Here is a 27,360-nt window from a genome sequence, read left to right as displayed (position 1 = left end):
CCATAGGTCATACATGATTAAGGTTATAATCCCGGGTGGTCTTTTCTCCACAGGTGATATTGACAATGTGTGATAGAAACAGAATTTTATATGCTGGCTCTGTGGAGAGTAATAAGTTCCTCTTCTTCTAAAAATTGCTGTTTTTCTTAATGTGATAATTTATTTCACCTAAAATATTGAATAATACTTTAACAGCCGTATTTCTTCCTAATGGTCTTCCATGAGAGACAATGTAGTTTGTTAACTCAACCGCCACACAAAGAAATATGACTTATGATATGCTGATAAATGTTGGTGTGAAAAGTCATGTTGATTGTTTTGTATGTAAATTTAACCTAAAGAAATCCATGTTTGCCAAGTGGAAATAAAAAGATTAATTGAAAAACATTTTAAAATTATTTTCTGAAAAAGATTCTTAAGGAGAAAATAAAAAGCATTTTGGCCTTTTTGTTGTTTATGTCCTTGTGAGTAAACTAATCATTTTCTATCCATGTTATCAGCCTATTTGTTTATAATGTTTTATATTCAGCAATTACTATATTTAGTATTTCATGTGATTTAGAGTGTTAGCAAATATTGTGGTTTGCTACATTTGATTTAATTTCATGGCAAGATTGCTGCTTGTTTTTAGATTAAGGTTTGTATATGTAGTTAAATAATTATCAGAATTTATGAATTTTGATTAAAAAATGATCTCATTTTAAAGTTTGACTATTACCTTTATGAGGGCAAGGACCATGTCAACATATGCAGTGCCTAGAATAGTGCTTGGCATGTAATAGGTGCTCAATAAATATTCTTTGAGTAAGTGAATAATGAAAAAGTCTTATTAGTATTTGCATAGTTTTGATATTGAGAATTCCTATAAGTTATATTGAAATGATTTATAATAACTTTTTGTGTTAAAGACTATTGAATCTAAATTCTTAGTGTCTCATTAACCAACTTGAGTCAAATTTCATTTAATTAATTTTAGAATGTATTTACAATAAAGCTTCATTATAATGCTTTGTTCCCTTTAATGTTTCTAACATCAAATGTAAAAACACCAAAGAGAGATATGAAAAGTCCACTGTAATGTGGAACAAGCTCTATAAGCTAATATGTTTTTAAGGATGTACGGAAACAGACGAGCAAATGTGCCCTCTATGGAGTATGGTGGTGATGCCACTGAGCAGTCAGTAAGAATTTCATCTGCTGGGAATCAAAGGTATAGTATATAATACAAATTTTGCCTTTGAGTCATTGCACTGTAAAACAGCACCTGTTAAAAGTGACTTGCTAGAAAAGTAGAAAAGTATAGTATATCAACAGTCTTCCTTATTAGTAATAAAGGGATTAAAGGGAAAAGTGGGGAGGAGAGAATTGTGTTAAATGAAACTTTATGGTACTTTACAGCATTCTTTTGAAGAACTAGTTTTTTTTTTGTTGTTGTTTTTTTGCTATTTCTTTGGGCCACTTCTGCGGCATATGGAGGTTCCCAGGCTAGGGGTTGAATTGGAGCTGTAGCCACCGGACTACGCCAGGGCCACAGCAACACGGGATCTGAGCTGCGTCTGCAACCTACACCACAGCTCACGGCAACGCCGGATCGTTAACCCACTGAGCAAGGGCAGGGACCGAACCCACAACCTCATGGTTCCTAGTCGGATTCGTTAACCACTGCGCCACGACGGGAACTCCCCTGAAGAACTAGTTTTGATTATAAACTGTGCCAGGGTGTTCTGAGTCCCTGTCATTATAAAGTACATAATTTTGGGAGGGGTACCGCCATCAGCATGCGGAAGTTCCCAGGCCAGGGGTTGAACCTATGCTGCAGCAGCAGCCCAAGTCTCTGCAGTGACAATGCTCAATCCTTAACCTGCTGTGCCACCAGGGAACTCCATAAAGTATATACATTTGTTTGAACTAATGAAAGGAGAAATAAGTGTGTAATTATTTTTTTTTTGTTTGTTTTTGCTTTTTAGGGCTGAACCTGCAGCACATGGAAGTTCCCAGGCTAGGGGTCGAATCGGAGCTACAGCTGCCAGCCTACACCACAGCTCACAGCAACCCTGGATCCTTAACCCACTGAGCAAGGCCAGCAATCAAACCCACAGCTTCATGGATCCTATTCAGGCTCATTGACTGAGCCATAAAGGGAGCTCCCAATAAGTGTATAATTTAATGGACTAAAAATCAGTTTAAAATAATCTTAAAGTTGTAGAGCTGACATAACTTGAAATAAATTGAAAATGTTCTCGTAGTGTGAGTTTTTCTTTCAAAACTTTGTTTCTGATTTTGAGCTAATTTAGTAGGTAACTTTTATGCTTGCTTTTAAAAATTAGTGCTCATACGTAATTGTGTCATGTCAAAAAGACAGGAAATTATATACATTTTATATTCATGTACTTTTTCTATAGTTTTTATTTTGGTGGCTTTCTTGTATTGGTGGCTTATCTTGTATTGATAAATGGTTTAAAATCTGTAGTTAGTAATGAAAATATTGTCATGTGTCAGGAAAGATGTCTATTTTCTTTTAAGAGAAGTAACATGTAAAAATGCTTAAGATAGAGGATTTACTATTTAAGTGTAATTAATTAAATTTTCTTTGAGAGAGTTTTCATTTTTTCCCCTTGTTCCTATCTTTCAAGGAAGGAGGTTTTAGGGATGGTCTCCTTTTCCAAGTGTGTATATAGATATCACATTTCTCTTCTCTTTAAGGAATTATTTATGTGTACTTATATTGGTTTTCCTTACGAGGGTAACTGTTCTTATGAAAAAGGGTTTTATTTTGGGAATCTATGCAGTCAGTGGTGCTGGCTGAAGAAAAAGGTCACGTGTCTACAGAACCTGAATACATTGGGGTTCTGCTATATAAAGAGATAAATTGCCATGATTTAACCTTAATTTTAAAAATAATGTAACTATTATAATGTCCATAGTCTTTTAAAGGCCAATAACTCATACCTACATTTTCCCTGAAAATTACTCGAGTTCTACTTCTTTTTGTTTTTAGCACTCGAGACAATGAACCATCCAAACCTACTAACAGAGAGATCTGTAGTCCTTTTGCGGGGATGCTCTTTGGTATGTACAAAACCTCCATATGACTAGGTGTTTGTGGAGTGTTTTATAAAAGGTCTTTGGTGAGAACTCAGTGCTGTAGTTAATGCTACTCTTACTAATAATCATTTCTTTAGTGCTTACTTTTTGATAGGCACTCTGCTAAACATTTAACATACATAGCTCTCTGTGTAGTTTTAAAGCTGAACAACTTATTTGGTGATAAACTTTCTATTGATGACAAATGAAATATTATTTTCAGTCAGATCTTTTAAATTCATATTTCACTTTGTTGTAGTGTGGCTATTTCCTTCCTTCCTTCCTTCCTTCCTTCCTTCCTTCCTTCCTTCCTTCCTTCCTTCCTTCCTTCCTTCCTTCCTTCCTTCCTTCTTTCTTTCTTTCTTTCTTTCTTTCTTTCTTTCTTTCTTTCTTTCTTTCTTTCTTTCTTTTTTGTCTTTTTGCCTTTACTTGAGCCACTCCCAAGGCATATGGAGGTTCCCAGGCTAGGGGTTTAATTGGAGCTGTAGCCACCAGCCTATGCCAGAGCCACACCACAGCTCACCACAATGCCGGATCCTTAACCCACCGAGCAAGGCCAGGGATCAAACCCGAAACCTCATGGTTCCTAGTTGGATTCGTTAACCACTGTGCCATGACGGGAACTTCGTGTGGCTATTTCTTATGTTCTATTTTACATGCGATATTTTTTTCTTCATTCTTTTTCTTTTTTAGCTGGCACAAAACTGCCTGACATTTTAGTTCAGTTTCCTCAAACTAAACCTTTTTATCTTTGATAAACTCCCTTTCCCGTGTTTTTTTCCATATAGTTTCTGAGAAAATGTTTTGTTCAAATCATGGTTATAATCCAAATTTTCTATTTATTTTATCAGAAATGAAAGTCATTGCTTTAGATAAGTATTTTAATTTGCTATATTGTCACAGTTTAATTTCAGAAACAGTGTGAAGAGAGCATATTAAAGTAGAAAAGGAGTCTCTTCTTTGTGTAAAACTATTAGAAAAAAATTGCCTAAAACTTGGTTTCAGTAAAGTATGTAAAGAAATTGGATAATAGTTTAGAGTCATTCAACCTAAAAACAGTGGTTTACATATTGGCTTAGAGGTATATATGCATGATATTCTCAGACCTTTGTTGCCTTGAAATGGCTATCATGAGAAAAATGGCATAATATCTAGAGTTTTATTCTAGTGTAACGTCTTTAAATGAGAATTGACCAGTTTAACCTTTCAGCAGGTCAGAGTAAAGGTTTCATTCTTATGATAGATTTTGTTAAACATGGTAAAAATTGGAGAAATGACTTTCTGTGTTGAGAACCCACTGACAAATAATTTTATCAATAAATGGATTATTCTGCCCTGAAATTTTAAGATAAATGTCATGAATTTATCATTAATGCAAAGTAGGAATTATAAGTTAATATTTGATAATGGACTCTCATATTTGGAACAAATGATTTAGCTCATTTAATTCAGTGATATATCCATGGCTGTACCTTTTACCTCAGCCTGTATTTATGTGAACCCTCAGGGAACTTACTCTCTCCAGAAGCAGCATATTCCACACTCAGATGGCTCTGATTTGTCGTAATCTCATTTCATTTGAACTGAAATTTGTCTTCCTATGATTTTCCCCCAAGGACCTTATTTGGAGCTTTTTGCTTTATTTAAAGGATTAGGACAGTTGACTGCAAAAATAACAATATATTGTTATATATAACAGAATCATGGGTTATTTAGAAGAATGTTTTAGAATTTCCAAATATTTGGGGATTTTTCCTGCTGTCTTTTTGTCATTGGCTGCTTGTTTAATTTCCTTATGGTCTAAGAAAATAATTTGTAAATTTTAATTACTTCAAATTTGAATTTAGAAAAAAGTTTTAAAAATGACTCAGAATATAGTCAATCTTGGTGCATGTTTAATGTGTACTTGAAAGAGTGTGCATTGTGTGGTTCTTGAGTGCAGAGGTTTATAAATAAAACCAATTGGTTGATAGTGATGTTCGTGTCTTATACATCCTTAATGATTTTTAACTGTCCTTCTACCAGTTGTTTAGAGAGAAGTGTTAAATTCTCTGACTACCTTGTTGTTCTTGTGGGGCTGGTATTTCATATATTTTGCCTTGTTTTATTATTATTTTTTAATGGAGAGAGGTTAAGTTCTGTGTTTGTTACTCCATCATGATCAGAATCAGAATAGATTTACCTACTTAGATTGTAAAACGTTATTATTAACCTTAACATAATTCATGTTACCCTATAAGAGCTTCAGTGTTGTTGACACCTTTGCTTAATGGACAAACTCAGATGCTGAGTGTCCATTAATGGCTGGGAGACTGATAGTTAAGGTAGTAGAGAAATTACTAGTTCAGTTGCATTTTTGATATCCTGTAATTTGTTCCAGATTATGCATATCCAGATTAAAAGGTTATTTTTTGCATTAACATATGCAGTGATAATAACCTGTGAATCCAAAATGTTTGCACCTGTGTAAATGATACCAGAGTGAGAGGTTTATGTATTTTTTCTGTAGTTTTGAGGTAACCATTGCAGTTTTTTGAGTGGGTGTCATCATGATTAGTGTTAAAACAGTTAACCTTATGTAAATATGCTGGTTATATTGGAGTAGAGAGGGGACAAGTTCTGGAGACTGGTTAAAAGTTGATTGCTGCAATTCAGGTAGAACATAGATCCTATTCAAGGGTGATGACCATGAGAATAGAGACGAGGTTCCTCATATAAAGTAAGTAAGAAAGTGTGAGCCACCAGAGTTATAGTAAGGTTTTGAGACCAGTTATCAGGCCGTTAATAGAAAACAAAGAGGGGCAGTTTCTTTTGAGATGTTTATTTTGGACACACTTGTTAATTTTAAGGGCCTTTTGGGAGATTTTAATGGAGGTTTTGTCCTGATTAGCAGAAAAGTGGGGAAAGGGATTAGAATATTCTCTTATTTAAGGAGGCTTTTGACTAATGTAGAAATTTGGAAAGGATTAATGTGTCTTATGTTTGGCACTTAGTTAATATCAATACATTATGAAAATAACTGAATAGGTCATGATACATATGATTTTACCTTCTATATTTACTGCATACGAAGTAATTATACTCTGATATAACTAAAATGGAGATTTAAAAAAGGAGTTTCCAATTATGTGTGTTGCTTAAGCATTAAGACTTTTTTTTTTCTTAACACTCTCTAGGAGGTGAAGATCGAGAACTTATTCAGAGAAGGAAAGAGAAATATAGACAAGAACTATTGGAACAAATGGCTGAACAACAGAAGAACAAGAGACGGTAATGAAAGGTTTGCATTTAAAAATGTCTTGAATTTAAAATGCGTTTGTTTAAAATAACATGATGGTAACTATTACATTGTAAAATAAGAGAATATTTTTCCCAATAAGATTCTGTATTTGTAAATCTGTGTTTGTATTTGTAAATCATTCTGTTTCTGTCTCCACATTGTAAATTAGCCAGGAAAATAAAACAGATACTATGAGAGCTTTTATTTCCTTTGTCATAGGTAACAAAAGAGACTATGTCATAGGTAGCAAAAGAGACAGGCTGCATCTTTGGCATATGGAAATTCCCAGGCTAGGGGTTAAATCAGCCAATGGGCTGTGCCACAGCCACAGCAATGCCAGATCTGCGCTGCATCTGTAGCTGACACCAGAGTGCATGGCAATGCTGGATTCTTAACCCGCTGAGCAAGGCCAAGGTTAGAACCTGCGTCCTCATGATGCTAGTCAGATTTGATTCAGCTGAGCCATGATAGGAACTCCATATGTGTATATTCTTTGATGGACCTTGTACTTGTACTTACATTAATTAATTTATTTAATTTTTGATTCAGGGTAGCATTTATTGTTATCTTCATGCCCGCTGTGCCATATAAGTAGTAATAATTAGTATCTTATCTTTTTTCTTTTTTCTTTTTTTTTGTCTTTTTCAACTTCTTGGGCCACTCCCGCAGCATATGGAGGTTCCCAGGCTAGGGGTCGAATTGGAGCTGTAGCTACCGGCCTACGCCAGAGCCACAGCAACTCAGGATCTGAGCCGCGTCTGCAACCTACACCACAGCTCACGGCAATGCCGGACCCTTAACCCACTGAGCAAGGCCAGGGACCGAGCCCGCAACCTCATGGTTCCTAGTCGGATTTGTTAACCACTGGGCCACAATGGGAACTCCAATAATTAGTATCTTATCTTTTAACAATGAAATGGTAAGCATACACATACATGCTATATAAAACACCCACAGTGTTTATAGTGTATACACATCTTAGAGTTTGTAATCTTTCATGAAGAAATGCCTGTGCCATGTTAATTCCAGTTTAAAATTAGGGGTAGATATCTTGGTCTAGAGAATTTGAGACCTGTTGTCTTTTAGTTTTGTTTTTATCCCCTTTGTTTTAGAGGAAGCTAATATCTACTGTCTGATATTAACCATCTTTACCATTATTTTCTTAAAAATTCATATTGGAAAGCATGATATTAATTTTTAATTTTTATGCCCCTTTTTTGTGAATTGAAGATATGCATGTACCCCCCCAAAAAAGTTTTTTGTTTCAAAAGTAAAGATTATGTTTTTCTTTACTTTATTCTGTGTAAATTTGCTTAGGCTTTGATGTATCCCAGACACTGGTTTAGAGATCCTTATTCCAAGTCAGTTTACATGTGAATACTAGTTTGCTTTGCACCAAATCAGAAAATTGAGTTTTTAGAGTCATTTAAGGCTTTATTGTCAGTTAAAGGAATTATTTGTTTTTGGAGATGTTATTGCATGGACTTTGAGTGTACCTGTGTTTCAAGTAATGATTTTGATCATGTTTATTATAACTTCTTAATATGTAAAACTTTAATTTTGTTTAGAGAAAAGGATTTGGATCTCAGGGTTGCAGCTTCTGGAGCACGAGACCCTGAGAAATCGGTAAGGGTTCCTGCCATCTTTTAATGTTTAATCTTTCATTTAAATCAGCCTCAAACATAGTAGCAGGTGGAAATAGAAGATATTGGGGAAAATGTAAGAATAGACCAGTTTGAACAATAATAAATCAGATTCATTTCTCATAAAACATAAAGTCCTAACTCAAGTTAATTTTTCCTTTTTCATGAGTGTATTTTTAAAATTTCTTATAAATTAGTTCTTTCACTTTATGTACATACACTATTCCATGAGAAAGTTATTTGTTTAATTTACGATAGAGGTTAATGTTTTTCTTCAGTATACCTTGACCATTTTTTCTTGGAGGGACTTCCAAACGAATTGAAATTTGTAATTCTACTCTTTGAGCAGTTTAGTGATTTTTATTTACTGTAAATCTAGAGGTAATAACCTAATTTTTACTTTTAATTTTTCAATTCTCATAATTGGAATGAATTACACACATCATTACAGTTAAGTAAGGAGAAGGTTTTAATTGATTACTCTTCTCAAGATGTATTTTTTTTTAATTGGGTGTGTAGAATTTATTTGCTAAGACAAGTTTTTGTTTCATCTTTAATGACTAAAAACTTTAATTTCATTGAAAATTTCATTAAAAAATTCATTCTTAAAAAGAATACAGCAACTTAAGGAGTTCCCACTGTGGCTCAGTTTGTTAAGAATCTGACTGCAGTGGCTCAGGTTGCAGCAGAAATGCAGGCTAGATCCCCAGCCCAGTACAGTGGGTTAAAGATGCAGTGTTGACATAGCTGTGGTATAGGTCACAACTGCGGCTCAGATTCGATCCCTGGCTCAGGAACTTGCATATACCATGGGTGCAACCATAAGGAAAAAAGAATATAACAACTTAAAATTATTCAGCCATAGGCACCTTTTGTCTTACTTTTTTTTTAAGAGCCGTACCCGTGGCATACGGAGGTCCCCAGGCTAGGAGTCCATTCAGAGCTGTAGCTGCTGGCTTATGCCACAGTCACAGCACCACAGCTCACGGTCCTTAACCCATTGAGCGAGGCCAGGGATCGAACCCGCAACCTCATGGTCCCTAGTCGGATTCATTTCTGCTGCGCCACAACGGGAACTTGTGTCTTACTTTTTTTATGCTAAGTATATATCCTGTGTATTATCCATTTTAAAAAGTTTAATACTGCACCAGCATCACTCCCAGTGTGCTTTTTGACTGCTCATAGAGTAAGACATTTAGATTAATCTGGGGAATCATTCTTGAGCAATTAAACATGCTGGGGAAAAAAAAGGATAAATTCCAAAGCTGAATATGTTTCCTCTATCAATAAATACCTTTGAAATAGTTTTGACAATCAAAAATTTCCTTTTAAAATCTTGAACTTTTTAATGTAATATGGTGGCATGTTAAACCCTGCATTTATAGTTACCTTAGTGTTTGACAGACCTTATTTATATTTGAAATAACCTTTAGGGTGTCCAGTTTGCTTTATGAGAATAAATAAATAAAAATATTAGATGTAATAGTTAGACCATTACTTTCAGATTTACTTCTGATGTACAAATTTTAGAAAAGGACACGTAAATAATGTTCTAGAGCAGAGGTCGGCAAACTATATAGCCTGTGGCCAAATCCAGTTGCTGCCTAGTTTTGTAAATAAAGTTTTATTGCCACACACGCTTGCTCATTTTCTTATGTATTGTTTTGGGCTACTTTAGTAGTGGAAGAGACCACATGGCCTCCAAAGCCAGATATATTTACTAGCTGGCTCTTTATGGAAAATGTTTGCTGACTCTGTTCTGAAGAATGCTTTGATGTTAGAATACTTTGATGGCAGTTGGGTAATGAAACAGCATAGTGTTGCAGCATAATACAGTTTTATATTTAGAATTAATATCTGGTTCTAGTCTTTGCTTATTATTTATTAATGGTGAGACCTTAGGTGATTTATGTACTTTCAGGGAGCCTCAGTTACCCATTTTATGAAGTAAGAATTGGATTTTCAAAATCTTTTATAGCTTTAAACTTCTGTTATTCTAACATAACTGCCTGCTGGCAGTCTGGGATAGAGATTCTTTTAAGGTCCTTTCCACCTTTAAATTTATGATTATATGTAACAAACAGATTTTTTTCTTTATTTTAGCCTGATAGACTAAAGCAGTTTAGTGTGGCACCGAGACACTTTGAAGAGATGATACCTCCTGAAAGACCCAGAGTAGCTTTCCAGACACCTCTCCCTCCTTTATCTGCCCCGCCTGTCCCACCTGCCCCATCAGTTTACTCCATCCCATCTCAAAAGGAAGATTTGCACGATGGACTCAGCAGCACCCTTGGTGAAATGGTGCCTCCCAGGTGCTTGTTTAAAATGTTTTGTATTTGGGAATTAGGTAAGGTATCACTGTATTTTATAAATGGAAGGATTTACTAAAGCAGGTAATGTTATCCTTCAGAGATTTTTGTACAATTAACAACTTTTATCAAATAATTTCTGTTGGAAGTTGTTTTCGTTGTTGATCTTTTCTCTGTTACTGTAAAAACAAAGGAAATCCTCATAACATTCTCTTCTTGTTAGGTGCTTCAGTGTTTTTAAAAAGAATAAGTACATTTAGTATTTCATTTTAGGTCATATTCTAGAATATCTATTTTTAATATCTTTAAATAACATAATACCTAGACATTTTCAATTTTGTAATTTCCACTTGGCAAATATTGAATACTTCCTTCAGTTAATGCAGAAAAATTTTCTAATGTGACTGTTTTATATATATATGTATATATATATATATATATATATATATATTAGTTTATTTTCATTTCTATTTCCTTCAACTCTTTCTCTGTGATTACTTAAGGCTCTGCAGCTGAAGTACCTGAAATAAAGTGTTGAGATTATAAAACCTGTAATTTAATTATTAGGATAAAGATTTGTTTCCATAGGTAAAAGACATTGTGTTATTCTGGATTAAACATAAAGAAAATCCTGTTAACATTGATATTTTCTGGGTTATATGTTCTTCTCTTTCTAGGATTTTAGCTTATTTTTTGCTTACTCTTAATGTATTAATTGTAACATTGCATTTAATCAGGTTTTTCTCCTTTTTAACATGGATATTTTCTGGGGTGAAATTCCTTCACTAGGACTTGGTATTTTATTTATTGCTAACAAATTATGGGAATGTGCTTATTGTATTTATCTGGTGTTTTGTTTGTTTCATGTAATGGCTTCCTGATTCAAAAGACTAGATGGGATTGGAATTATAGAGTATGGTATGATGGTCTCGGCATTGATTTAGGGATTTAAATGATTAGCTTCACTGTCTGAATTTTGAGTTAACTACACTTTTATTGAACTTCAATTTTCTCATTTGTGGAAGTGGAATAGTAGTATATGTATGAATATGTTTTTAAATCTACAGTTACAGGGTTATTGTGAGGATTAAATCTTGTATAAATCTCTATAAAAATTTAAGATTTAGGAGTTCCCGTCGTGGCGCAGTGGTTAACGAATCCGACTGGGAACCATGAGGTTGCAGGTTCGATCCCTGCCCTTGCTCAGTGGGTTAACGATCCGGCGTTGCCGTGAGCTGTGGTGTAGGTTGCAGACGCGGCTCAGATCCTGAGTTGCTGTGGCTCTGGCGTAGGCCAGTGGCTACAGCTCCGATTCAATCCCTAGCCTGAGAACCTCCATATGCCGCAGGAGCGGCCCAAGAAATGGCAAAAAGACAAAAAAAAAAAAAATTAAGATTTAATGGTATTGACAGTTCCCTTTAGAGTAATTTTTCAGCTGCTTTGTTGACGTATCTATGGAGTCAGGATAGTAGGGTTAGACACATTGAATGACTAGTAAATGTAAAAAAAAAATAATCATGAGTGAAGAGAATGTTAATGCTTTCTTAGCTCTTCAGAATTATTTTGAAGTATACAATGGAGAACCTAAGAAACGAAAGTGAAAACTTTCTAGATGCTTCATGCTTCATTTCTCTTCCTGTTCATCAAAAGGAATTTGCCATTTTCATTTTAACTATCGGAAAATATTGACTTGGTGGAAATACAGATACTTCCAAATCATTAATGAAGTGCTGACGTAGAGCTTTTCAGATGTTTTAACTTTATGAAATGCTGAAAATTATGTCTAAAAATTACTATCGATATTTAAGTGGTTTCTTTTCCAACATTATGGTTTACTTCCTTTGAAAGAACAATACATTTTTAGAGTTAAAAAAATACACTTTTCTCCCAGTCAAATGGAACCCTTTTGTAATCCCTTTCTGTACCTCTTTGCTGTTTCTTCCTATACTATCCTTCGCTGTGACTAACTAGCTGAGGCATTGCCTTTCCTAGAAAACCTTCCTTATGCTTTTCTCCTCTTACCTGTGTGATTTTCAGTGTTACTGCTCCCTGTCCTATAACCTCCGTGTCTACCTGTGTTGTTTCCTTCACTAGACCCTGCTGGGATGTCTGCTTATTTCTGTTTTATTCCTGAGGGACAGAGACCATGTTTGTTCAATACTGACAGAGAGTGACAAATTAGATATTAATTGGTTGAATATTATCCAGAGTTTTTGTCTTACCTAAGTGTAGTACCTTAAATTTTGAAATTTTATACATTTTTTGAATTATAATTTTAGTTAAGAGGTTGAAGCAAGATGGTGGCTTTTCCTAAAGCAGCAATTAGATTTTCAGTAAGATTTTTGCAAAAGAGTAATATCTTGATTTAAAAAAATTTGCAATGAAATATGAGAAGAATTTCCCAATTTTCTTTTGACATAGGATTGCACCTCTGCCTCCACCTCCCCTACTACCACCTTTGGCTACCAACTATCGAACTCCTTATGATGATGCCTACTATTTTTATGGGGCCAGGAATACTTTGGATCCCAGTCTTGCTTATTGTAAGTGATCTATAGAGTAAACATTATTTTCCAGTGATTCAATCAGGAAAATTGGTTTTTGTGCAAGCGTAAATATATACATGAGAAAAGGCACAGCTTTACTTAATTCACATGTATTTATTGATGCTCTATTTTAAAACTCAGTTAAAATTCATAGTTATTTGCTTTTTATCTAGATTTAGGAAATAACTAATTTATGTTTTCTTGCATTATTCTTTGCTAACTCCTAACTCAGAAGGAAATGGAGATTTTTTTTCCTTAGGTAACATTATTCCTTTAGGGATAAAATGTTAATAAGTGGGTCTCTGAAATACATGTGTTTATTTCTTTTAAGATGGTTCAGGAATGATGGGAGTACAACCTGCAGCTTATGTTAGTGCTCCTGTCACCCACCAGCCAGCTCCGCCTATTGCGTAAGTGGTTAGTTAAAATAATAATTTGTTGCAAGATTAATTTGTCTTCCATAGAACTTGTATTATTCAATGAATTCTTTTCACCAGCCCTCTCACCCCATTTTCCTCTAGCAACCACCAGTTTGTTCTCTGTGTTTATAAATCTGTTTGTTTTGTTCATTTGTTTTGTTTTTTAGATTCCACATGTAAGTGAAATTGTAAAGTATTTGTCTTTCTCTGTCTGACTTACTTTACTGTAATAACCTCTAGGTCATCCATGTTATCACACACGGCAAGGTCTCATTCTTTTTATGGCTGAGTGGCAGTCCACTGTATAAATACACCATATCTTTTCTCTCCATTGATCTAACAATGAGCATTTAGGTTGCTTCCATATTTGGCTATTGTAAATAATGCTGCAGTGAACATAGCAATGCCAGTATCTTTTCAAGTTAATGGGGTTTTTATTGATAAGTACCCATAAGTGGAATTGCCAGATTGTATGGTAGGGTTCTATTTTTAATTTATTGAGGAACCTCCATACTGTTTTTCAGAGTGGCTGCACCAGTATACACTCCTACCACAGTGCATGAGGGTACTCTTTTCTCTACATCCTTACCAACATTTTTTATTTGTCGTCTTATTGATAGTGGTGATTCTGATGGATGTGAGGTGATCTCATGGTTTTGATATGCATTCCCCTGATAGTGATGTAGTAAATCTATCCAGGTGTCTATTGGCCATGTGTCTTCCTTGGAAAAATGTCTATTTCCATATGTTTTACTACTTTAACACAACTTAATTCACAGGTGGAAATGGTGTAGGAAAGAGGCTTGTAAATATGCCGTTCATATCCCCAAGTCTGTGTTCACTGATTGGTGACTTATACCTTAGAATTTTTATTGTCCTAAATTGGATATACATTTACTTAAAAAAATGGTAATAATAGCATTTTCAATTTACCGAGTACCTAGTATGTGCCGCTATCATGTGAGTCCCTTTATATACATTATATCTGTCAGTATTTGCAATTGAAGAAATTGAGACTCGGCTATGTAAAGTGACTTGGATAAATCCTCGGCCAATAACCATGAAGACGGAACTCTAAAGTAGTTTTGTCTGGCTTCAAAGCCTTAACTCTTTGTATTATGTCCTTCTGGTTCCCACACTGAAACTACTTTTTTGACTAGAAGAAATGGTAGTTTATAGATCCTCACATTCTATCAGTTTTAATTGAATGAGCACTTAAATTTCTGGAAGTAATCAGTATTCTGCTCAAGCCACACTTTAGAAAGTGGATCAAACTTACAATGTAATGACAATGTAATGATTTTTGATAACTGAAGAACTTATAATTATTTGATAGATATTTTTATTTTATAAACCAAAATTTGTCACCAATATAAAGTACTATCTTTACAATGAGCAAGATCTACACAGAACTAACATATAGAAATTTAAAGTTGAAAGGATCTTTATGATTTCTTAATATGAGGTGTGGTAGTTTCAAAGACTGAATTCCTTGAAACGGTATGCATCATTTTTGTATATACATGTTTCTGCAGTGAAAGTAGATCATTTTTATCAGTTCCTCAAAGGGATGTGGGCAGGACTCCCCTCCCAAAGATTGGGAGATACCATTAATGGACACGCTTGGTCAACTGAAGCCTGCATTATCTCTTGTGACTTTGACAGTGACATCCACTCCTCCATCTTTGATGTTAGCATTGTCCTCAGTAACCACTTTATCATGTTCATTTCTCAACAAGGAAATAAACTTGACTGCTATGTCTGTTTGATGCACCTCCTAGTCTGTATAATTTTTAAGAAGTATGAGCCCCAGATGACCAGGGACAAGTAAAAAAAGGAAGAGTGGAAACAGGAAGATAAGCCTTCAGTTACTGGGGAATCATTGTTCTGGCTTGACCCGGCACTTAGAACCTTTCACCTTTGACACAATTCCCATCCCAAGCCTCCCTAAACAGGGCAAGGTTTTAGAGATTTTATTAGTCTTATACCATCAATACCATCAACAAAGTCTATGACTTAATGAAAAAAAGAGAAGAATATGTATAAGTTTATGTATTTTTTCCATTTATTTTCATTTTTGAATGCTGATTGTCTTTGCTCACAGTATTATGTGCTTTCTTTCTGTATGCTTTTGAAAATATAGTTCTTGGAAGTTCTTTGACAGTGAACTTCCCGTTGTGGTACAGTGGAAACAAATCTGACTAATATCCATGAGGATGCGGGTTCAATACCTGGGCTCGCTCAGTGGGTTGCGGATCTGGTGTTGCCTTGAGCTGTGGTATAGATGTGGCTCAGATCCCATGCTGCTGTGGCATAGGCCAGTAGTGACCCTAACAAGCAAAAAAAAAAAAAAGAGAGAGAGACTGTAGTTCTTGAAATGTGGAAGCAATATCACTCTTTAAGCAAAAGTGATTGAAAAATTGATGAGAGACAGAATAATAGGATGTTACGTATTTGTTTAATGAAGGAGGGTAAAAGTAAAATTAGTACAAGGATTGTTAATAAAGCTACCAGTGTCTAACTAACAAAAAGAGAGATTTCCAAAGCAGTTGGTAAAGTAGAAAGTGAAGATGAGGAACTTTCAATGTTTTGCAATGGAAAATGCAAAGTTCACACACAAAAATCATAAAATATGCAAGAAAATAAACAATGAATGGGAATAGGCTTGCAAAAGAAGAATGGCAGAGATCTCAGATTAGAAATCATTAGACAAAATGTAAAATGATCACATTGATTATGTTTGTATCAGGGCATAAGAAACTCTGAAGAATGACCGGTCAGATTTGGAATACAACTAACTAGATATTTTAGTAAAGTTTTTAAATAGTTGGGAGTTGTAACTCAGTGGTTGAGCCTTAACAGCAGATTTGACGTATCTCAAATGAGGATTAATGAGATAGAATAGTGGTTTTCAAATGTGGTCTCCAGGGTAGCAGCATTATGGAACATTCTAAAAATACAGACTCTCAGTTTTCAATCCCACCTGTGAGTCCGAAACTCCATGTGGGGCCCAACAGTTCATTTCAACAAGCTTTCCTAAAGGTGTTCTCTAAAGTTTGAGAACTTCTGAACTGGTACACCTGAAGAAATCATCCAGAACAGGGAGGAAAAGATGTAGAAAATATGAAAAGAGGGAAAAAATTATGGAGCTAAAAAGGGGTAAGTGTATTTAATTAGAATTCCAGAAAAAGTGAGAGAATGAGACAGAAGTATTTGAAGAGATATCTTAAAATTTTCTACAATTGATAACAGGCCCTAATCTCTAGAGTAGAAGCTTAATACCTCTCAAACATAATAAATGAAAGAATTCCATAACAAGACAATCATAGCAAAACTTCAGAACACAAATGAAATACAGAGGAACTTAAAATTAGCCAGAGAGAAAAGATACTGCTTGCAAAGGAATGCCAGGAAGGAATTCAAAAGACAGCTATAGAAACTATCAATTTGTTGAGATGACTTTATACTTAGCAAAATTATTTTTCATGAATGAGATTGAAACAAAAGTATTTTAAGAGAAACAGCTGAATTTACCACTAGCAGACCATTGGTAAGTAAAATTCTAAATGGGAAGGAAGGTTGCAGAGGGAAGGTCCGAGTTGCATGAAGGAGTAGGAAGAAAACAGTGTGATATATATGTAGAAGGAAGTAAATAAATATGGTAAAATTATTATGGGTTCAAAAGTAAGTAAAATTAAGAGTAATAGGAATAGCATGTAATTTGGAAAGAGTTTAATGAAGTTAACGTGTTTAAAAATCTTTGTATTGGAGTTCCCGTCATGGCTCAGTGGTTAACGAATCCGACTAGGAACCATGAGGTTGCGGGTTCCGATCCCTGGCCTTGCTCAGTGGCTTAAGGATCCGGTGTTGCCGTGAGCTGCGGTGTAGGTCACAGACAAGGCTCTGATCCCATGTTGCTGTGGCTCTGGCGTAGCCCAGTGGCTACAGCTCTGATTCGACCCCTAGCCTGGGAACCTCCATATGCCGCGGGAGCAGCCCAAGAAATGGCAAAAAGACACAAAGTTTTTTTTTTTTTTTTTTTTATCATTTGGAAACATGGTAAAGATTTGATCAATTTTAGTTTTTGTATGGATATTGTATTTCCAGGGTTGCACCTGCGGCATATGGAGGTTCCCAGGCTAGGGGTTCAATCGGAGCTGTAGCTGCCAGCCCACGCCACAGGCACAGCAACTTGGAATCCAGGCTGTGTCTGCGACCTACACCATAGGTCATGGCAATGCCGGATCCTTTACCCACTGAGCAAGGCCAGGAATTGAACCTGAGTCCTCATGCATGCTAGTCAGATTTGTTTCCGCTGAGTCTTTTCCGCTGAAAAGACTGTTGTGTTTTCTCTTGTTTTGTCATAAATGAATTTAGATTATTAATTGTATATTTGATATAGGAGTACAGTTGGACAGAATGAACTGAAAATTACAAGTGATCGAGCAGTAAATTCAGGGTTGTTTTTTGAAGATAAACCAAAGCCTTCAAAACAGTCACTTCAGTCTTACCAAGAAGCTTTGCAGCAGCAGGTATTCATTCATTTATTCATTTGTCATTCATTCATCTAATGTTGAGCATCTTATATGTTAGGACAGTGTTCCCTTAAAACTCTAATGTGGCAGAGGAGAAAAAATGCTAGTTATTTATGATTCATTGTGGTAAATTTTGATGTAGATAGACTGAAATGCATGAGATAGGAAGAATAATTGCTCGGACTGTTAGGAGGGCTTCACATGGTTGATAATATTTGAGTTGCATGTTACACAGTGAATAAATTTGAAATCCCTGGTGTATTTAGGGAGTGGAATTGATGTATGAGAAATGTTAGATTGTGCTGATTGTGAAGGATAGCTAATAAGGGGTTTTCAGTTTCATCTTGTTCTATACAGCCAAAGGGAGGAAATTTTAAGCCAAAGAATGAAAGAAGTAGTTGATGCGAGCCAGTTCCATTTTTAGGAAGATAGGTGATTGTGACGTAGACAGTTGGAAAGAGAAGTGGCAGAGAAACCTTTTAGTAAAACTGAGGTAGTCCAGCCAGGAGGTGACAAGGCCCCTGCACCAGGTGGGAAAGTGGGGAGGCCCTAGGAGACAGTTCTGGGGTTTCATTGTAGAATGTACATTTAGAGAGTAAGGGCTCGAAGGTGATTCTGAGGTGTCATAATCTAAGAGAATAATGAGGCTGTGAACTAGGATAAGGGGAAAGAGATGGGATGCTTGGGGGAGGAGGATAATGTTCTATTGTGGTTTGTAATGTTTGAAGAGAGATTACTTAAGAGTAACGGTATCAAATATACATGTTTTGGGGGGGGCGGAATACTCACCTCTTTTCCAGAGGAAACCCTGTAACTCTAGGTTTAGGTTCACCTGAGATACTTTTCTACAAAGTTTCACTTGGGTTTCCTTGAACCTTCCTTTTGTTGAGTTTTCTACATTGGGCAATCTCCTTGAAAGGTACATTTTTTTTAAAAAAAATAATTTTTTGTTTGTTAGGATTCTATAAACAGAAGCCTGTATTTATCTCTCTGTTCTCAAGTGAGCATATTAAAAAAGTCACCGACAAAACTAGAGTTCCTAACTCTAGAATTTTATTTATGGGATGTCTTCCTTGGCTTTCCTGGAGTAGCTTAAATTTTTGATGGTTATGATTTTAAAAGTAACTTTCCAAAATGTAGCTATTTATTCATTGCCTATCTGTATGTCTTTAGAGACCAATCCAGTGCTTATACTTGAAATGATAAGACTGTGTTTTGTGTGCTTTCATAAAGTGTACTTAAATAGCCCTGCATTCTTCAAAGTGTTTTGAACCTTTAGTATCTTTTTCTTCTTTTTTTTTTGTCCTTGCCTGTGCATATGAAAGTTCCTGGGTCAGGGATTGAACCTGAGTCATGGCAATGACAATGCTGAGTCCTTAACCACTAGGCTACCAGGAAACTCCTTTGTTTATTTTAAAACCTTCAACATCTTTGAATTCTGGGAATGGAGTATTCCCAGGGTAGTATGGGTATGATAAGATGTAGGGAGTCGTTGGCCCAGGCCTCATGAGTGTGAAGTAGTTTGTGACTGGCCAAATTCCATGAAAGTATAGATTTAAAGGAAAGTAGGGAGATTCCATTGAAGCTGGTGAGGTTAGGGAGGGAATGGCTCATGTGGAAGTTGGAGGTGAGAAGGAGGAGTTGGTTTAGTCCAAAATGGCATCAGTGGCTGGAAAGGACCCAAGTGGCATGAAGTGAGAGAGTACTACCTGTATATTGCAGCTGTTGAGGTGTTTTTAAAGTGTATTTGTGATATTAAATTTTATAGTGAAGCATACTGAAAAAAAACCCACTTCTTTCTCTAATAAGGAAATACAATAAAATCTTATATTAAAATTAACTTTTTGTATCAGAATACTTAGCACTTAATATGACTGTTTCTTAATGTTATCAAGATTCGGGAAAGAGAAGAAAGAAGAAGGAAAGAACGCGAAGAAAAAGAAGAATACGAAGCTAAACTAGAAGCTGAAATGAGAAGTTATAACCCCTGGGGCAAAGGTGGAGGTGGTGCTCCTCTGAGAGACACGAAAGGAAATCTGATAAGTATGTCATTTCCCTTGATCTGCTGTTTTCTAAAGAAACTAAGTTTAACTTTTTCAAAGAATAAGGAGTAGAAAGAAGTGGGAATCCTAGTCTGCAAGGCAAGGTCTGTTTTTATGTAGCTTAATGCAAAAGAGATGTTTTGATAGTAAACACAATGACAGGTTAAGAAGCCTCTCTTCTTCAGATTCATTTATTACAAAATTTTCATTCTCTAATGATAATAACTCAGTTGCTCAATGTTGGCAAGTTTTTACCCAAACTAGTAGTTAGAAGTTTCAAAAAATTTCTAGTAAAAATAATAAAACCCTTTTGCAAGTTTTTTGTTTTGTTTTTTTGTTTGTTTTTTTAATTAGACATTTTAAAAGATAGAGACAGAGAGAGACACAGAGAGAAATGTAGGTAGAAAGGAAAGTTGCTTTTAACCAGACTGCCGGTCATCTGGGAGATGGTGGACCTTCAAAGATTTTGCTTGGACATGAAAGCTTTTAAAGGGAAAAAGGGAAGCGATCTTAGTCAGTTATTGAATTTGGAGGTCAGAGTGTGCAGGCTTGTTGACTTGTGATTTTTATTTTCTTAATTTTTTTTTTTGTCTTTTTGCCATTTCTAGGGCCGCTCCCGCAGCATATGGAGGTTCCCAGGCCAGGGGTCTAATTGGAGCTGTAGCTGTCGGCCTACACCAGAGCCACAGCAACGCAGGATCCGAGCCACATCTGGAACCTGCACCACAGCTCACAGCAACGCCGGATCCTTAACCCACTGAGCAAGGCCAGGGACCGAACCCACAACCTCATGGTTCCTAGTCGGATTTGTTAACCCCTGAGCCACGACGGGAACTCCCACTTGTGATTTTTCTTTAGATGCCATCTAGTTCACACAGTTTGTTCATGGGATTACTGAAAGGGAAGCTGGGGAAGAGATCTGGTCATCTATCAATTACTCTTCTTCATTTTTATTTCTTTGATATACGGAAAGAACCAAGTTAGGCAAGATATTGTGTGGTCAGAGATTTGAAAGGTGTGGTAGGACCTGAGATGAGTAGAGCATGGGGGTGCCTGGTTTAAGGTTAGTAACAAGATAAAGGGGCCTTTTGTAGAGAACCCTTTCCTGCAAAGAGCTCTTTCCTGCCCAAAGCTGCTTATATTATGTTAATTCATATATGCCTTATACTTGCACAATGCAAGGACTCCTTTGAAAAATAAAGACCTGGTCTCAGAAATTTTCTGGTGGGTTGTAGAATTATGTTGATTTATCTTTCAGTTATGTACTTTTAAAATGTTCAGTCTAGAAATCTCACAACAAGCACTTTAACACGAGTTTTTATACAAACTTATTCTATACTTGGGATGCTCTTTGATTAGCTTTTAGCTAAGAATAAAAGTAGAGGAAGATAGTGGGTTTTTGAAAATTGTGTAATTTGAAATGGGACATGAATAATTAGAAACCTATTAAAGTGGTAAAAATGTAAATTTCATGTTCTTAAGGTATATGTATTGCTGTAGGAATAGTTGAGTGATAAAATCAGAAGATTTTGGGAGGCATTGAGTTATTAAGTATTATGCCTTTGATTCTTTGCTAAAGACGGATTTTTAAAAAAGATTTAAGGCCCACTTAAAATTAATAACATAACTCTTTTCTTTCTCGAAGGATTTATGCCTATCCTGTCTTCACAGAATAAATACTTTGCTCACGGTTTTGAAGACTAGAACTCTTACTCTATAGATGAGGTTTTAGGCGATACATAGATAAACATTTATTTTTAAAGTTAAATGTTTATTTGGCTATATATTAGAAAAGCATTAGTTTTAAAGATAGTGCTGTAACCATTTCCTATGAAAGTGAAGGCATTTATCGAAAAATGCTCTAACAAACAGCCACCAGTTCTCAGAGGCTTAAGGCTTAAGGAGGTGTAAGTTCTCACTTAGGTCACATTCTGATGCCATTTGAGTGGTTCTCCTCCAAGAGGTGACTTGGGAAACCAGCCACTCCCATTGTGTCACTCCTCCGTTTTGGAGATCTCTGCTTTTGTCCATACAGATGTGGTCCAGAGGGTAGGAGAACAAGTTGAGAATTTTGTTAGGGCTTGGCCTGAAAATGGAGGAGTATTATTTTTGTCTTTGTTCCATTGTTCAGACCTAGCATTGTTATAAGATTTTATTCTAACTGCTTGGGAGGCTAGGAAGTTTAGGTTTCTTTATACTCAGGAGGAGAATATGAGATTGACAAGCATCTACCCAGTCTTTGCTAGAGTAATGTAAATTGTGATTTGATAAAAACATAACAGTTACCACAAAGGAGGTGCTTATCTAACAGAAACTTAAACACTGTAATAATTTCCTAGAAGTTTCCAGCTTGCCTCTAAGATTATTTCCAGTTCACACAGTACAGTTACAGTGTTTTACATGCATTTAATTGATGGAAGGGAGTAGGGTAAGTGTGTATTATTGAATGATAAAATATTGTTTTAGGATTCCTTGACCTAACAGGAGTGGAGCAAATTTTTCCGAGATTTTTATTTTAAGTAGTATTGCTTAGTTTGCTTATTTAATGCTACAGTCATGCCATGAAATAGAAAAGATACTATTTTTATCAAATGCAGTGGAACTCTTTTTTAAATGGTATTTTCAAAGAAATAAACTCAACACTTAAAATTGGTTTGTTTTGTATGTGGCTGTTATATTTTAGAGAGAAAGGGAATATAGTTTTTCTGTTATATTTGAAATGTGTAGTGAAGATCAGTGTTGTGCTTTACTTCATGTGATGGCCAAGACCCATGTAACAGAGGTTGTGTTGGATAACTTAAATTCAGCTTCTGGCTTTTCTAATTACTCCTGTTTCATCTTGAATCTTTTATTGTAAAGAAATTAAAGAAAACTGAATGTTCACCATTATCTTAGCTCTCTTTAGGAAAGATGTCTTTATGAAGTAAATTAGTTATTAATAAAATACCAAAATCCGTTACTCATACAGTTGTAACATAGCATCAACCCTTTCAGAGTAAATACCTCTCATTTTGATTATTTGTACACCACTTAAAATGTCTCCTTTCTTAGTTCTTTATTTATTAAAATTCTTTATTCAAGTTCCCATATGTTCTGATACTAACTCACAGACTTTGAAAAACTTATGGTTTCCAAAGGAAACAGTTTGGGAGGGTGGGAGGATGCTTTGGGGGTGTGGGATGGAAATCCTATAAAATTGGATTGTGGTGATCATTGTACAACTATAAATGTAATAAATTCATTGAGTGATTAAAAAAAAATAAAAAGCACAGGCTGACAAACATGGGGAGGAAAAAAACAGCAACGTTCCCATATGTTCTAGTGTCTTTCAGGGGGCGGATGGGTAAACAAACTGTGGTACATCCCTGTGATGGGATGCTACTCAGCATTGAAAAAGAATGAACTATTGATGCACAGAACAATTTGGAAGACTCTCAAGAGAAGTCTTAAGGGACAGAAGCCTTTCTGTAAAGTTTATATACATACGTATTCTCAAAATCACAGAACTGTAGAAATGGAGAACAAATCATTGCTTAGCAAAGATTGTGGCTGAGGAGAGGGAGTAACTATAAAGAGTCAGAATGATGGAGTTTTGGAGCTGATGAAACTGTTGTGTATCCTTAATATGGTGATGTTACATGACTCTGTGATAAAAAATTTTTAAACTGTACACCAAGAGAAAAAAAGTTAAAAAAAAAACTTAACCAATTTGAAAGAGAGCAAAAATATCGCATAGTTCTAATTGATGAATAGCAAGATTTCTTTACATGTATTTAAGTATTTATTTGCCCTAGTTAGATTTATATTTGTTTTTATGCTGTTTATTGATATACAATTTGCATACAATAAAATTCATCCTTTTTTGTGTATTGTTCAGTGAGTTTTGATAACTGATTCTGATAACCACTGCCCCAATCAAAATATAGAACATTTCTAACCTATCCAGCCCTATACCCTTGTTAGCCTCAGAGCTGCTCTCTGGCACGATAGTATTGCCTTTTATGTATTTTTTTTAAACTTAGTATGATATTTTTGGGATTTATCTATGTTGTAATATATGTCAGTAGTGTATTTTTAAAAATTACTGAATATTGGAGTTCCCGTCGTGGCTCAGTGGTTAATGAATCCGACTAGGGATCATGAGGTTGCGGGTTCGATCCCTGACCTTGCTCAGTGGGTTAGGATCCGGCGTTGCCATGAGCTGTGGCGTAGGTCTCAGACGAGGCTCGGATCCTGCGTTGCTGTGGCTCTCGTGTAGGCCGGCAGCTACAGCTCCGATTAGACCCCTAGCCTTGGAACCTTCATGTGCCGAGGCTGCAGCCCTAGAAAAGGCAAAAAAAGACCAAAAAAAAAATTACTGAATAGTATTCTGCTTTGGGGAGGTACCCCAATTGTTTATATATTTACCAGTTAATGGACATTTAGATTGTTTACAGTTTGAGGCAATTATGTATAAAGTTATAAACATCCACTTACAGGTCTTTTTGTGAACATGTTTTCATTTCTCTTGGGTAAATGCCTAGGAATGGAATTGCTGGGACATATAGTAAGTGTATGATTAATTTTGTAAGAAACTGCCAGACCTTTTTCCAAGTGGTTGTGCTATTTTGCATTCCCAGCAGCAAAGCATGAGATTTCCTGTTGTTCTGAATTCTCATTAGCACTTGAAATACCTGTCTTAAAAATTTTAGTCATTCTATTAAGTGTGTAGTGATATTTCATTGTAACTTTTTGTTTTGAAATAATTTGACTTACAGAAGAGTTGCAGAGGTATTACAGAGTACCCTTCACCTAGTTCTCTGATGTTGAATTAAATTGTAGACCTTACTTGGATTTATCCAGTTTTCCCATAATGTCCTTATTCTGTTCCAGGCTCTAGTCCAGATTCCGTACAGCATTTAGGCCTCATCTGTCTCCTCCATTCTGACAGTTCTTCTTTCTGTGTCTTTTTTGTTTTTATATATATGTTATATATATATGTTTATATGTATTTTATATATATGTTTTGTTGTGATGTAATTCCCCTATCATATAATTTACCCATTTAAAATATACAACTCAGTAGTTTTTCTTATTCATAGAGTTGTGCTAAAATCACATTGTCAATTTTAGAACATTTTCCATTTTGAATTGACTTGGTACCTTTGTTGTTAACCATGAAATTATTTCTAGACTCTGATTTATGTCCTGTTGATCTAGATGTCTATGCATATGCCCTATTACTCTCTTTATTACTGTAGCTTTGTAGTAAGTTTTGTTTTTTTGTTTGTTTTCTTTCTAGGGCTGCACCCGAGGCATATGGAGGTTCCCAGGCTAGGGGTCTTAATCGGAGCTGTAGCTGCTGATCTATGCCACAGCCACAGCCAGATCCGAGCCGCATCTGCGACCTATACCACAACTCACGGCAACACCGGATCCTTAACCCACTGAATGAGGCCAGGGCTCGAACCCGCAACCTCATGGTTCCTAGTTGGATTCTTTTCCCCTGCACCACAACGGGAACTCCTGTAGTAAGTTTTGAAATTGAGAGGTATGAGTCCTTGAACATTGCTCTACTTTTTTCAAGACATTGTTTTGGCAACTTGACTTCTTTTGGCATTTTCATATAGATTTTACTCTCAGTTTGTCAACCTTAAAAAAATCAGGGTGGGATTTTTCATTGGGATTTCGTTAGCTTTAGAGATCAATTATGGGACAGCCTCCATCTTAATTTAACAGTATTGATTGAGTCTTTTGATTCACGGATGTGGACTATTTATCCACTAATTGGTCATAGTTAACTTCTCTTAGCAATATTTTAGTTTTCATATAACATATTTTGTTAATTGTATACTTAGGTATTTAATGTGTTTTGATACTATTTAAGTTATTTATTTTTGGCCACACCCACAGCATGTGGAAGTTCCTTAGGCCAGGGATTGAATCCAAACTGCAGTTGAGACCCACCATTGCTGAGGCAATGCCTGATCCTTAACCCAAGCTGGGTATCTTGCCCATGCCTCTGCAGGGACCCCAGCCACTCTGGTTGGATCCTTATCCCACTGCACCACAGTGGGAACTACTGATGCTATATTAAAAGATACATTTTAAAAAGTTTCAGGAGTTCCAGTAGTGGCGCAGTGGTTAATGAATCCGACTAGGAACCATGAGGTTGTGGGTTCAGTCCCTGTCTTTGCTTAGTGGGTTGACGATCCGGCGTTGCCGTAAGCTGTGGTGTAGGTTGCAGACGCGGCTCGGATCCCGCGTTGCTGTGGCTCTGGCGTAGGCTGGCAGCTATAGCTCCGATGAGACCCCTAGCCTGGGAACCTCCATATGCCGCAGGAGTGGCCCAAGAAATAGCAAAAAAAAAAGACCAAAAAAAAAAAAAGTTTCAGTATCTATTTACTCATTGCTAGTTTGTTGAAACATAGTTGATTTTTTTATATTGTCCTTGTTCAACTCACTCATTAGTTTTAATAGTTTTTTGGGGTATATTCTTTGGGATTTTCTTATGTAGACAATCATTGTTAGCAGAGTTTTACTTTTTCCTTTCCAATCTGAATGCTTTTTACTTATTTTACTTTCCTATTCACTGATTAAGAACTTCAGTACAATGTTCTGAAGCATCATGACAGCAGACATTTTTGTCTTATCCCTAATTTTAGGTGGAAAGCTTTCACTCTTTCACTATTAAGACTGATGTTAGCTGTTAGGGTTTTTTTTTTTTCTTTTTTTTAGTGCTGGGATCGAATTGGAGCTGCAGCTGCCAGCCTGTGCCACAGCCACAGCAATGCAGGGGTCCAAGCCTCATCTGTGACCTATGCCACAGCTTGCAGTGATGCCAGATCCTTAACCCACTGAGCAAGGCCCAGGGATCAAACTAGAATCCTCATGGATCCTAGTTGGATTTTTAACTGCTGAGCCACAACAGGAACTCCCAGAATTTTCTTAATAGGTTTTTTTTTTTTTTTTTTAAATCAGGCCTAGGATATTCTGTTCCTAATCAGAATTTTCATCATGAGTGTATGTTGAATTTTGTTAACAAAATGTGCTTTTCTACAGTAAGTAAAAGATAATCTCATCTTTCTTTCTAACTCTCTTGACATGTGGTGAATTACTTTGATCTTTTAAATGCTGAACCACTCATATTGGCATAAACCCTTTTTATTCATACTTTACTGTTTTTTTTTTACATGTTGTGGAATTTGATTTGCTAATTTCTTTCTTCTTCTTCTTCTTCTTTTTTTTTTTTTAAAGCTTTTTTAGGGCCACAGATGTGGCATATGGAAGTTCCCAGGCTAGGGGTCAGACTGAAGCTGTAGCCAATGGCTGCGCCACAGCCACAGCAATGCCAGATCCAAGCCACATCTGTGGCCTATACCACAGCTCAAGGCAACATCAGATCCTTAACCCACTGAGCAAGGCCAGGGATCGAACCTGCTTCCTCATGGATGCTAGTCAGATTTGTTTCTGCTGAGCCACAGTGGGAACTCCCCAGAGCTGTTTCTTTAATATGCTTTTCC

At 35.9% G+C, this 27,360-nt stretch overlaps 1 protein-coding gene across 15 annotated transcripts in view; it reads left to right on the top strand.

Annotated features, from left to right (window-relative positions):
- CSPP1 (centrosome and spindle pole associated protein 1) overlaps positions 1-27,360 on the top strand; it is a 183,888-nt gene that overhangs the window by 107,496 nt on the left and 49,032 nt on the right. For 11 of the 15 annotated variants that reach the window (XM_047783808.1, XM_047783814.1, XM_047783809.1 and 8 more), the window contains 9 exons: positions 1,115-1,210; positions 2,999-3,069; positions 6,261-6,354; positions 7,933-7,990; positions 10,111-10,319; positions 12,738-12,859; positions 13,194-13,272; positions 17,684-17,813; positions 19,712-19,859. In XM_047783808.1, coding sequence (XP_047639764.1) covers positions 1,115-1,210; positions 2,999-3,069; positions 6,261-6,354; positions 7,933-7,990; positions 10,111-10,319; positions 12,738-12,859; positions 13,194-13,272; positions 17,684-17,813; positions 19,712-19,859 — 1,007 coding nt within the window. The remainder of the gene's footprint in view (positions 1-1,114; positions 1,211-2,998; positions 3,070-6,260; positions 6,355-7,932; positions 7,991-10,110; positions 10,320-12,737; positions 12,860-13,193; positions 13,273-17,683; positions 17,814-19,711; positions 19,860-27,360) is intronic. The other 4 variants (XM_047783806.1, XM_047783811.1, XM_047783816.1 and 1 more) reach the window with 2 other exon arrangements.

This window comes from Phacochoerus africanus, chromosome 6 (assembly GCF_016906955.1).
Source record: "Phacochoerus africanus isolate WHEZ1 chromosome 6, ROS_Pafr_v1, whole genome shotgun sequence".
Taxonomy (NCBI): domain Eukaryota; kingdom Metazoa; phylum Chordata; class Mammalia; order Artiodactyla; family Suidae; genus Phacochoerus; species Phacochoerus africanus.
This window is presented reverse-complemented; position numbering and strand designations above follow the sequence as displayed.